The sequence below is a fragment of the Herpailurus yagouaroundi genome, unplaced genomic scaffold (genome assembly GCF_014898765.1).
Source record: "Herpailurus yagouaroundi ecotype Mexico unplaced genomic scaffold, PumYag 205, whole genome shotgun sequence".
Taxonomy (NCBI): domain Eukaryota; kingdom Metazoa; phylum Chordata; class Mammalia; order Carnivora; family Felidae; genus Herpailurus; species Herpailurus yagouaroundi.
In genome coordinates this window covers 9,004,615-9,017,332 of record NW_024412436.1, presented here as the reverse complement: position 1 = coordinate 9,017,332, position 12,718 = coordinate 9,004,615, and the positions used below count along the sequence as shown (strand labels likewise).

The 12,718-nt window shown below is 36.4% G+C and overlaps 1 protein-coding gene across 12 annotated transcripts in view; it reads left to right on the top strand.

Moving 5' to 3' along the window:
- The window catches only part of CEP170 (centrosomal protein 170), a 126,019-nt gene that overhangs the window by 66,514 nt on the left and 46,787 nt on the right, over positions 1-12,718 (top strand). For 9 of the 12 annotated variants that reach the window (XM_040451823.1, XM_040451822.1, XM_040451828.1 and 6 more), the window contains 4 exons: positions 792-926; positions 6,663-7,139; positions 11,663-11,826; positions 12,013-12,306. In XM_040451823.1, coding sequence (XP_040307757.1) covers positions 792-926; positions 6,663-7,139; positions 11,663-11,826; positions 12,013-12,306 — 1,070 coding nt within the window. The remainder of the gene's footprint in view (positions 1-791; positions 927-6,662; positions 7,140-11,662; positions 11,827-12,012; positions 12,307-12,718) is intronic. The other 3 variants (XM_040451833.1, XM_040451832.1, XM_040451831.1) reach the window with 1 other exon arrangement.

Here is a 12,718-nt window from a genome sequence, read left to right as displayed (position 1 = left end):
GTTGAGCATCCAGCTTTGGCTCAGGTCATGATGTCATGGTTCGTGAGTTCAAGCCCTGTGTCAGGCTCTGTGCTGACAGCTCGGAGCTCGGAGCCTGCTTCCGATTTTGTGTCTCCCTCTCTCTCTGCCCCTCCCCTGCTCGTGTTCTGTCTCTCTCTGTCTCTCAAAAGTAAATAAATGTTAAAAAAAATTTAAAAATAACAATGAAAAATCTAAAAAAATAAAAGGAAATATCCAATGATATTATGTCATCATAATTATTATTGTGTATATGATGTTCCAGGAACTGCTCTACATAAATAATCCTATTCATACAAAAACATTTTTTTTTAATTAATAGAATAGGCATTACCAAATTTGCTCAAATATAAATCTACTAGTCATGTTAACATCTAGGTTAAATTTAGTTACTGTACAGTCCCCCTAGGCTTAAAAAAACTTTTTCATGGTCATTCATACCAAAACTCACTTTTGTCTTTTATCTCGACTTACTTAATGAGCCATTTCTGTATACCAGAATACTGAGTACACCTTAGCAAAAAGCTATTAGGTTACAGCAGTGTGCATTACTTAGATATCAGCCAGTGCAAAATTTCATTTATTTAGTCATGTCCAACATTGAATAAGGTCTGACACAAAAACTAAGTTTTTCAACTTAGAGTACTCTTCAACTATCTAGACTATATGTTGTTTTCATTTAATAAATTAGCCAGGCAATTCTAGCATTCTGCAAAACCATTTTTTTTTCTGTTTCATATGCTTTAGACAGATTTTTTTTTCACCTTTTCCAGATATTTCTGCGATGCCCCGTGGTACTCCATTATATGGGCAGCCATCATGGTGGGGGGATGATGAGGTGGATGAACAAAGGGCTTTCAAGTCAAATGGCAAACCTGAAGAAAAAAGTCATGAAACCGGAACAGCAGGTAAGGAAAATCTCAAGACTGTGACATTAAATGGACATTTGGGGAAGAATTTGTAATTAAACAAAAATCTGGCAACTCTGAAAAAAAGATATCTACTACTCCTTAATTTAATAAAAAATGTTGATGAATGTCTTAATGATGTTGTCATTTTAAGTTTATTATGAATGATTCTCATATAAAGTATTAATTCCAGTATCATTTTATTTAAAAGGTTTTTCCAACTTATGAGATTAAAACTTGGAAAATAGATTAATAATGTAATTGAGCATTTAAGGTATTTAAAAAGAATTATTAAAATGTTTCAATTAGACCAAAATAGTGGGCACAAACGAATTGTGTGTTTCCTTAGATTCACAGGTATATAATCATGTTTTTAAATGAACAGTTTCTGTTATGTTCAGAAATGTGATATAAAATTAACACTTATTTAAAACCTCAGTTTGCTTTGTTTGTTGGGATATGGTAGCAAGACTAGCCAAGTTCAGCCAGAATGAAAAATTAGTTCTGGGTCACATTCATAGTCAAGGAACATATTCTCGTGTTGCTGGAGGGATTTAGTAATGAACCAAGTGCCCTTAAGCCAGCAAGGGTCAAGATTTCCAGGAAATGAATGGAGGTGTCATTCGTCACGTAAGGACTTGGCAAAGACATCAACACCAAAGGGTGAAACGGGCAGTTTCTACGATAATGTCAGATAAGAATCCAGAACTGTAGGAATTGAACACAGGTACCAGGGAGCAGTCTGGAAAACCAAGTCTGACTGAGTCAAAGATAGATCCCAGCACAACTCTTCTCAATTTTCTACCTTCGACCCTAATTGTACAAGATAATAAATAAATTAAATAATTAATTAAGAACACTGTTCTTTAAATATGTGCTAATTTGACCTTGGACAGGTCTAAGAAAGCTGGCTTTATCAACTTAATTTTACAAGTGCCCCAAACTGAAGTTGTCAACTTTGCAAATAAATTCCCATCATAGCTTCCTTGTTTCTCTCCACCAGCAGTTTTCTTCATGTCCAAGCTTAGAAATACTTAGTATTCATACTGAGTATCATTCAGCATTACATCAGATGCAAATAACAAATGCTACCTGAGACTGAACAGGAAAGAAATTTCCTGGCTTAAATAACCGTACCTCTTCAGGGTTGGCTAAGGCATCTCTACAGTGTCATCAGCAACTGGTTTTTCTCCCTTTCTCAGCCCTTCAGTCCACGGTGGGCGTATGGGGCCGCATAGGGGGGTGTCTCCCCTCATGGCCATCTGTGTGAATGAAACTAAATTCTTAAATGATTATCAGCTTATGTGGCATGTCTCATTGAGTGTCATTTTTGCCAGATGACAAAAGCTGTTTCATAATCTTGGGATTATTTTTGAGTAAGAAGGAATTAAGTGATTTATGTTTGTGTTAAATTGCTTGAAGAACCCAGCCAGATTTAGCCTATTAGGTGTCTTGTGAGAGAATCTTATCTGCTTTCTTATGTTAGTGCAAGGATGTTATTGTTTCAGATTTATCATTGGCAGTGTTTACAATATAGGATGAGGGGAACAGTTTACTGACCTGAAATAACTTATGATACTAGCCGAGATTGTAGAATCAGTTTGAAGATGGGTAGTTATTTAATTTGATCATTTTGAAAGTGTTATTAAATGTTTCCAGTCATGAAATATAAGTGATTCATTTATGCTTTAAGCATGCAACTTGTAAATACAAAAAGTGACTTGCTTCTTGGTTACCCATTATTAGAATGCAAAATCTTAGTAATTGTTAGGAGGGGGGAACATTTCAGAAAAGCTAATAGAGTATCTGCGACCTGGTAATTTGTTATGTCCTCTCAGTGGGTCCACATGTGTCCAGAATCTCCTACAGACCTAACCCTGGAAGCAAATGTATATACTGGAGCAATCTAATTCTCCAGAAATTGTCCGAGTATTTTTAGTCCAATTAAAAAGGAGAACTGCCCTCACTTTAGCTATAGGTGCGCCCAGGGCCTGCTAACTTGGTGTCAACATTTACGTATTTTACATCTAAAGGTCTTCTAGTGTTGCAGAGGTGTGTTTGAAAAGAAGGTGTGTGCAGCTGTGAGGAATAAAGCTCTGGCTCTTTTACGTTGATTTTCATCTAATCACACTAAATTTGGAAACTTTCAAGTTGTGACTCCTTTTGCTGATTCCTAGTCTTTATTTGCAGTCCTTGAGTATGCCAGGCTGGATGTATGTTGTAGGCTGAGTGAATGTGCTTTAGCATCTGGAATTGAGTATTTCTTAATTTCGTACAGAAGAATGAAGGGAATGGCTTTCTTGGAGGTGTATTGTCCCCATTTTCTCTTCTGATTTAGATAAGCAGTTCTAGCATAATCAGTTGTTAAATAGTTTTAAATACCTAGCAGTTGAGATTATGACAGACTGTTAGTATACTCAAAATATTAGTATATTTAATATATTAATTTACTTAATTTGGTATAAACAGAACTGAGTTTGAAGGTAAATGAATGTTAAATTCACAGATTTCCAGAATCTGTTCCATCAGCGTTCTGAGATAGAGCAGTTTTATTCTTCTGTATTAATTTTCCCAATAATTTTTCTAGTAGGCCTACATTTCCCAAGTATAGTAGGTCCACACTTGATCTGTTTTTATCATCTCCAGAGAGATGAATTCCTTCACGTAATGAATTTTCCAAATGACTGAACTTTTACAACTGACAATTTCTGTAAAAGTTTGACCATTTTCTATATTTCTATTAATGAATTACCCATATCACTGTCTTCTCAAGTGGAGAAGCCTGAGTATAATATAAGTTTCTGGTTTATGACCCAAAGTCATCATGATGGATGTCACTTACTGCAGTGTGATACATCACATGACAGCCTTGGGAGACATTACGGGGTGTGGGACTGTTGGCCCTCTGCACAGAATGGTTCTGGACTGTTGTGGTTCTGAGCTGGGTCCCAAGCTCTTGTTTTTTGTCTTACTCCTGCCATCTGTCTGACCCTTACTTCTTGGTGCAGTGTATCTTACCTTAATCCTCACTTCAGGTTTGCTACATGTGTCTGTGCAGATAGTAAAAAGACTCTTGAGTGAGTGACTTTTCTGTTAGTAAAGGTCATGAATATGGGAGTATAGGTGTTATTGTATCCTTCTTGAGTTTTTTAGAGTTAGTTTTTCTTGTTTCCCTCATTCTTAGCTATGTTGGAGAGTTGGGGAAAAGAGAGAAACATTTATTTTTGTGCCTACTTTGTGCCAGTCTTTGTTCTGGGTAATGTACATTATGTCACTTAATACTGAACCTCACTGGATCATGACAGTGATCTCATGGATAGATACCATTATTTCCGATGAGAAAAATGAGAATTAAAGACTGACAGACACAGGATTCATCAGATCATAACATGCTGCCTTTCCTCTCTACTGTGCTACCTGATGTGGCAAGATAACTGATTTCTGGATAAGTTGTGTAAGTCTCAGGTTTCCAGTCCTTGAAGTAAAGGTGACTTGGATGTAGGACTAAGGGGTGATAACCTTTAAAACAGTGGTGTGCAGTTGATCTAGGCTGTTTTTATGTGTTATAATCTGAAAACATGTTGAAAGTATGTCAATATTAACTGTGAACTTTTCCTTCACAAGGAAGGAAAATTAGGAAAATATTCCTTTAAATCATGAATGACAAATAGATGGTAAGTGTTGTACCCCCGGAGCAGCTTTTCACGGTTTGGGCTTGCACTTCAGCCACATCATTTTATTTGGGTATCTGGTAGTGGTAGTACGAAAGTACCACCCCTTATTCCCAGCCAGTATTATCCTGTTGCTAGAAAGATGAGCAAAGCAGATAATAAATGACTGAGTGATTGTATACATGTGTTTAGATAGATAGATACATAGGTAAGAGAGGATAGGTTTATAAGCCAGTTGTCCTATATGGAATTGACCAAGTACAGTACACCGTAATGAACAGGAAATAAGTCCATGTATGAAAAACTACAAATAGCATTTATTAGTGAATTCATTAATACATGGGAAGTGCCTAATTTTACTGTCATGGAAATTTTAAATGACAGGCCTTCAGAGTAAACAGAATCCAAGTGAACATTTTTTTTATTAAGATAAAGATGAATTAACTCTGAAAGAAATTTTTAAAACATGACTTAGGTTGTTTAGTCTTGTATAATCTCTTCTTCCAATTAGCATGTAAAATTTTTGCTTTGATGTATTTTCTGATGCACATTTTTCATTTTCAGTTATAAGAAAAATTAAGTATACTTTGATAAGAATAATTTTTACATTGAAAGTTGTTTTTGTTAGATACTCTGTTTACCTTCTGTGTAGTGTTTTGTTTTGGGAGGCGGGGGGACTGGAGCTTGATGTTCTCTATACCCTGTTCCCCACCCTGTATGACAGCAGTGTTGCTGTCCCCTTCTTGTTACCTGAAAGCAAACAGTTTGATGTTTGTTTATATTCAGAGAGTACTGCCAAGAATTCAATTACAGCACCTGAAGAATCGCATCAAGATCTAATATTCGATGCTTCAAGAGACCAAATATTACTTCACTTAATTGGGGAATGACTGGAAACAGCCTAGTCTCCCTGTATTGCCCTTCCTCCTAATAAATTACCTGCATACGGTTTTCCCATCAATCTGTTTAAAAACGGAGTACTTTTATGAGCTTTAGGAAAATGTTTTTCATTTGAACTCTTTATCATCTTAATAATGGCTATGGTTCTTTTGCTTCCTGAAAAATAGAGCAGCTTAATCTTTTTTATTTCTTTATTTATTTTTTGCATTTGTAGTATCTGGTAACACAGTTTACAAAAATTTTTCAGTTATCATTTTCATTTATGTATTTTGTTTACTTATTCATTTACATATGTATAAATGCATTTTTATACCTTTATATTCATTTCTGAGACAGCAGAACAATAAGTGACAGCACCCCAGCGTTGCTCACTTCTTCTGCCAACTCTGGTTGTTTTGATCTGAGATTTAATTCAGCTTTCCTCCAAGAATTCTTGACACTTGTGCATATTCTGACACATGTATAGACATATACGTGAATTTTCTTCTGGGCTTATTGGCTGGCAACTAAGTTTTCTATTTTTAACCTATTTCTTTCACACTGCTGCTTGGATCGCAGTGCTGCAAGCAAACCATGTTTTATCTTTAGTTATTCTTTCATTCTTTACAAAATGTATCCATCTTCTCACAAGGATCGCACATCAATGTTATTTTTGCAATTCGAGAAGTAATGCCTCTCAGTGTCATGGTGAAGAATGGTAAGTGGAATAATTACTTCTAGAATATTGCTCACATGGTGACCTCATGTTTATTTTACTTTGTGCAGAAGCTGTACTTTTTGTTCATACATATTTCATCCTCCTGACTTGATAAGGAAATTCCTATTTTTTCTGTCACTCTAAGATATGTATGTTGAACGTGCATCTCCATCCACATTTGTTTTCAGTTCTTTTGCACTTGGATGATTTCTGGATCCAATTTGGAAAAAATACGGTCTAGCCATGAAGGATCCATCTCTTGCTGTCGCGGCTTCTCTTGCATCTTCTGTTGGTACCTGAACGCTGTGTTTATAGTCGACATCTCTTCTCTCTGACATTTGCCGGTTTTTCATCCAGGCTCTGATCTGCCTTCTGATTCTCATGGCGTAATACAAATGGCCACGATTATATTTCCTTCTGTGCTAGAAGCTCCCAAATATTTTGAATTTTCTCTTATTTTTTTATTAGGGTGCAGCATAGATGCCAAGCACGTTGAGGAACAGTCTGCAGCTGCAAGTGAAGATGTACTTTTCCCTCTCTGTAGGGAACCGAGTTACTTTGAAATCCCTACCAAAGAATTTCAGCAGCCATCACAAATAGCAGAGAGCACTATTCATGAAATCCCGACAAAAGACACACCAAGTTCCCATACAGCAGGTGCAGGGCATGCTTCATTCACCATTGAATTTGATGACAGTACCCCAGGGAAGGTAACTATTAGAGACCATGTGACAAAATTTGCTTCTGATCAGCGCCACAAGTCCAAGAAGTCTTCTCCCGGAACTCAAGACCTACCAGGGATTCAAACAGGAATGATGGCACCAGAAAATAAAGTAGCTGACTGGCTAGCACAGAACAACCCTCCTCAGATGCTATGGGAAAGAACAGAAGAGGATTCCAAAAGTATTAAGAGTGATGTTCCAGTTTACTTGAAAAGGTTGAAAGGTAAAGTGAATTACTTGATCATTTCAGAACTTGCTGTTTTGTGACAAAGAAAATTCAGTCTTCACAGTTACCAAACTACTGCTAGATAAAAAATTATATGGTAGGAAACTTCAGCTCTTTCAAAGCTTCCTGTTTTGATTTTGAAGCTCAGAAGCAAACCATACTGCCCATATCCACCTTACTCATTGAAAATAGTCTGCTTTCATTTTCTTGCCAAAACCAGATTGGTTTTGTGAATTTATATTTATGCCATTAAAAATATTTCTTTTCCCATGGAAATAAAAGATTCATTCAGTTCACCTGTGGAATTCCCTTAGAAGACCTTTCTCATCGTTTTCTTGACTTAAGGAAAAGATGTGTTCAATTCTGTTCTTCTCTATTGCGATACTTCAAGTGAAATGTCAGTGTCTCGATTTTGAAAGAAATTTTAAGCCATTTGATAATGGGCGAGAAGTTCTACATTAGTAATAACAGTCCCATTGGGGTTTTTTAAATGTTTATTAATTTTGTGTGTGTGTGTGTGTGTGTGAGAGAGAGAGAGAGAGAGAGAGAGAGAGAGAGAATCAATCCGAAGGAGGCTCCACCCTGCCAGTGCAGAGCCCGACATGGGCCCCAAACTCACTAACTGTGAGATCATGACCTGAGCTGAAATCAAGAGTCAGACACTTGCTGACTGAGCTACCCAGGTGCCCCAGTAATACAGTCACATTGTTGAGAAAATGTTTCAAACTTTTCTCAGTGGTTATTCGTGAAACAAAATTCTTGGTTTAGAGAACAAAATTCTTGGTTTAGAGATACTGGGAATTAATTGAATTAAAAATGTTTTTGATATTAAAACTTATGAAACCACAATTGAGTGTTTATTTGTGAAGTAGTCAGTATATGCTTTTTAGTATAACACTTGGCCAAAATTTGTCAGATGTCTATACCTGTACAACAGGGTATCAGCTGAATAATTTTTCTATTGTTTTGCTCTATCTTAATTACTCTATCTTAATTTTATTTCATAAGCTATCATTAAGAGAAATGACTGCATGCTAATATGACCATTCTGTTACCATACAAGGAGTTAATGAGCTTTAACAAATGCTAATTGAGGTCACTGTATCCCTAACACTTCACCTGGGACTTAATTCTGTGGCAAGTACTCAGTAATTTGAATACACAATGAATGACTTTGCTATCAATGATAAGACGAACCCTGGCTTAACCTGTACTTTATGCCCTGGGATTTTGGTCAAGTACTGAAGAAATACCTGCTCTGATTTGCTTCTAAGACATTTCAGGATAGTGAGGTGGTGTGATTACCTAATTCTTTGCTGGGGCCTATTACTAAATCTAATTATAATCATAAGCAATTGCCTGCATTATACTCTTCATATTGATTGTTATCTTTTGCCTCTGTCAGCTAATATTAAATTCGTAACTGAGAACTATATATTTACGTATAGGTGAAAGCTCACAGATAAAAGCTACCCATCTGTATGCTGACCATTTGTAAGAATCAATAAATAGTACTGATATCCAAGTGTAATATAAAAGGTAGCATAAACCTTGACAATTTAGAAATGACATGGTCTTTCTCAAACTACTTTTAATAAATGTGCCAAAAGTGAGCTAAAAGGTTATTTTAAAAGTTGCCATTTTAAAATACCTTTATCCCTTTATTTTATAACTTTTTTTTAGTCATCATAAGCATTTTCTGTATTAGCTATTATTTTTAAGCCATCATTTTTAGCCATTCTCTTCTTGAACAAGGCCCATCTGTAAGCCTGATTCCAAACAGAGGCATTAATGCCCATAATCACACTGTATCTGTGCATTAATGATACTTAAAATTTTTACCAGAAATTATACAAATTGCTCTTTTCCCTCAAAGTTGATTTATGGGTAGACACATGTTCTCATGTATTGCCATCGCTCAGAACTCTTCTTTTGGATTGGCCTTCAGACCATTTTACGAAAAAATATCTTTGTGAATATAACTCATTTTTGGTTCAAGATAGATCCATTTTATTGCTCCAGTTATATTTATAAATGACATTTGACTTTTTCCCAAAGTCAGATATGCCATCATTAGACAGAATTTCCACAGTCTAGGTAGGATGTTGAAAGTGTATACATAGACTTTAAATAAAGGTAACAATTTTACATTAATTAGACTTCCAGCAATTATTTGAATCAGTCTCAAAAATTAAAAGTAAGTAAAATAAAAGCAAAAACCTTTGCTCCTACAAGAGTAAAGTGCACGCGCTTTGGGACAGTGAAGAAAATCATGCTCACAAAGCCCGTACACTTTTCCCTTTAGGAGACTTGCAGCTTCTTTTGACCACAACGTCTGACCTGGTACAGCTAACCTACCCCCAAAAATACTGAACAGACTTCAACATATTTAGGCGTGGTTGATGGTAGACAACACAGAAACTCGGAGAGGAGAGTTTCCCAGTGATTTTTGTTGTTGTTGAGTACAAAGAGAAATTGCAGTTCTTGCCAGGGGTCTCCCCTTTTGTACCACTGAAAAATACAAGAAGGAATAGCAATATTCCATGAAAGAAAATGGCTAATCCATAAAAAGTTTTAAACTGTAACTTAAAAAATACCAAAAGGACCCAACACCACTTAAGTGCCAAATTTTACACGTTGGTACAAGAGCTGAAGTCTTGTAAAGATGGTGTTTTCATGTTGTATATGTGTGCTGTGTGGGCTATTTGGTCTTATTGGTACAGAAATTTAGAGTTTAGTTATTACTGGCTCTTGGAAACTGGATTCCTTTCCAGTTCAGCCAGTGCAACAATAAAAAAGATTGTAAAATAGCATGTTTTCAATGAGTTTTATATTTGAATTAGTGGTTTAGTTTGGTTTTGCGTTCCATTTGCTATCCCTGATTCCTTGCTTAATTGCCTGAGGGTGGGGATTCCATTAATTAAACACCTGTTTGGGTTTTATTCTTTTCAGATTGCATTTTGAATAGTTGCTAATTTGAAGAAAGATTTTCAGATTTGTTGTTGTATCTGATGTTTATGACATTCATCAGTTTTGTTTTGCTGGGAAGTGCCTCCCTTCGTGTTGGTTTAATTCTCTCCCTTGGCTTCCCTTGCCTGTGACTTTTTCAAAACATTACCCCTTTGTGTGGATTCTTTCTAGCTTCTGAGTCTTCTCACACCTTTTATGTACATTTTTACAACTAGTCTTCTGTTAAATCATTAGCACCAGTTGGTAACCTCTAAGTACATTTAAAACAAAAAAGAACCCCATGAGTATTAAAATTCCCCTTTCTCTTTTGGATGTGTGCCCTTTGCCCCTCCCAGCCAATGCATCGTCCAGTTCTGATCATTGTCTTGTTTGTTACTACATTATTCAGCAGGTCTTCAGATTTAGAATTTGTAGCCCAGGAAAGGTTTAAACTCAGACTTGGGACTAGAAGCACTTTTCTTCCAATGAAGCCATCATTTAAGCCCTCGTTTGTAATTCATTCAGTCTAAAACTGAATAATTTAGGAAGCATAGAAAAATTCTTGACCTTCAAAAAAATTTATGCTATAATAATATAAGTATCATTTGATAATTTCTTCTAATGTACTTATTTAAATACTTAAAATTCTAAATCATTGAAAACTAATTTCTCTAATGTTTCACATTTAATCCCTAGTAGAACTATGAAGGGTAACAGAAAAGCTGTTAGGAACCTAATGTTTCAAAATTCAAACATATTCTAACTTGACTCTATATGCTTTATAGAGAAGACAGATTTTTAGCTGGTTATATTTAGCACCCTGCCATTTGCCCAGAAGGTGGTTAGATTTATATAGGATTTCATAGACGATGCTATTCTGTGATAGGCCTTTAGCATGCTTTATTTAACTCTTTGAAGCCACCAGAGTTTAGAGCACAAATGTAAATTTGCAAAACTTCTCATAGCTAGAAAGACACTTGTGGAGAAGTGTATAGTAATTGGTGGAAACTACAAATTTGTATCTTCATATTAAAATTTTGTATACTTTTTATAAAAGTATGCTGTAGTTTTAGAAGTATTAAACATTGTCAAAATTCACCACATTTTATGGCATTTGTGTTCTATTTTACTGTGTAGTGATAAGCATCTCAGGAGGATCACTCTCTTTTCTCTTTTCCTCTCAGGCTAGAAGCCAATTTTTGATTGCTAAAGAAGGTATAAGGTTTGGAGGCCGGATTAACGTTTATTAATGTTATAAATACAGACTACCGCAGATGATATAGCATTGCTTATCTGTTAAGGCATTAATGAATCATTAGAAAGTTAAAAATTTGGAGAAAGAAAAGCAGTCCTATTCATTTATTTATAAAGGGCCTCATTGTTGGTTGAGAAAATTTGAATGTGAGCGTTGCAGTTGAGGGGAGTTTGCCGAGCCTGTTACTGAAATGAACATATGACTGGGGTTGAAGAGGGGGAGGGGGCCAAAAGCAAGTAACACTTTTGTATACGCGTCTAATTTTCTACATGGGACTTTTTCCTTCCCTGTTATGTGGCTTCTGTTTTGTGTCCAGGAAATAAACATGATGACGGTACACAGAGCGATTCAGAAAATGCTGGGGCCCACAGGCGCTGTAGCAAGCGTGCTGCGCTCGAGGAACACTTAAGGCGGCACCACTCCGAACAGAAGAAGCTGCAGAAGGCCCAGGCCACTGAGAAGCACCAAGACCAAGCTGTTGTAAGTCAAACTGCTTTTATGATTGCATTCTTTGACGAAGACAATCCCAGAAAAAGACGGTCCTACTCTTTTACTCAGAGTGCGGGAATCTTGTGTCAGGAAACTACTTACTCGACACCACATACAAAACTTGAAAAAGCAAAATCTCCAACAGCAGATGCCAAAGTGGTTTCTTTGTCTTTCCAGACTAGCTCTACGCATCACAGAGGGGGGCATGGTGTTCCACATGGGAAATTGTTAAAACAGAAATCAGAGGAGCCATCGGTGTCCATTCCCTTCCTACAAACTGCATTATTGAGAAGTTCAGGGAGTCTTGGGCACAGACCAAGCCAGGAGATGGATAAAATGTTAAAAAATCAACCTACTTCTGCCACTTCTGAAAAGGATAATGATGATGACCAAAGTGACAAGGGTACTTATACCATTGAGTTAGAGAATCCCAACAGTGAGGAAGTGGAAGCAAGAAAAATGATTGACAAGGTAAATGGTGGTCGGGGATGGTGGTAGTTTTCTTTTGGTGTATTTGACTGTCGGAAATTATTGGAGGGTCAGCATGAAATGTTCTCGTGCAGTCAGCGGCATGGGAACTTTAGGATTTTGTGAGGGAACTGCAAAACTAACAATAGAACCAAACTGCTTTCTGATTTTATTCTGCTGATATTCTGAACTTACCTGACTTCCACATGTAAAGTCCTTTATGTTTATAAGCTGTTTGGACCTTTTAAAGTTGTGTAAATATAAGATAGAATTTTAAAACCGTGTACTTTGTGTGACCATTCTCACTTTATATTTACATAAAAAGCCAGGCTGCTCTGCCCCTGTTAATATAAACATAAACGTCACCCGATGATATTCACCCGTGAATCTTGCCTACTGGTTTCATGTCAGAAAT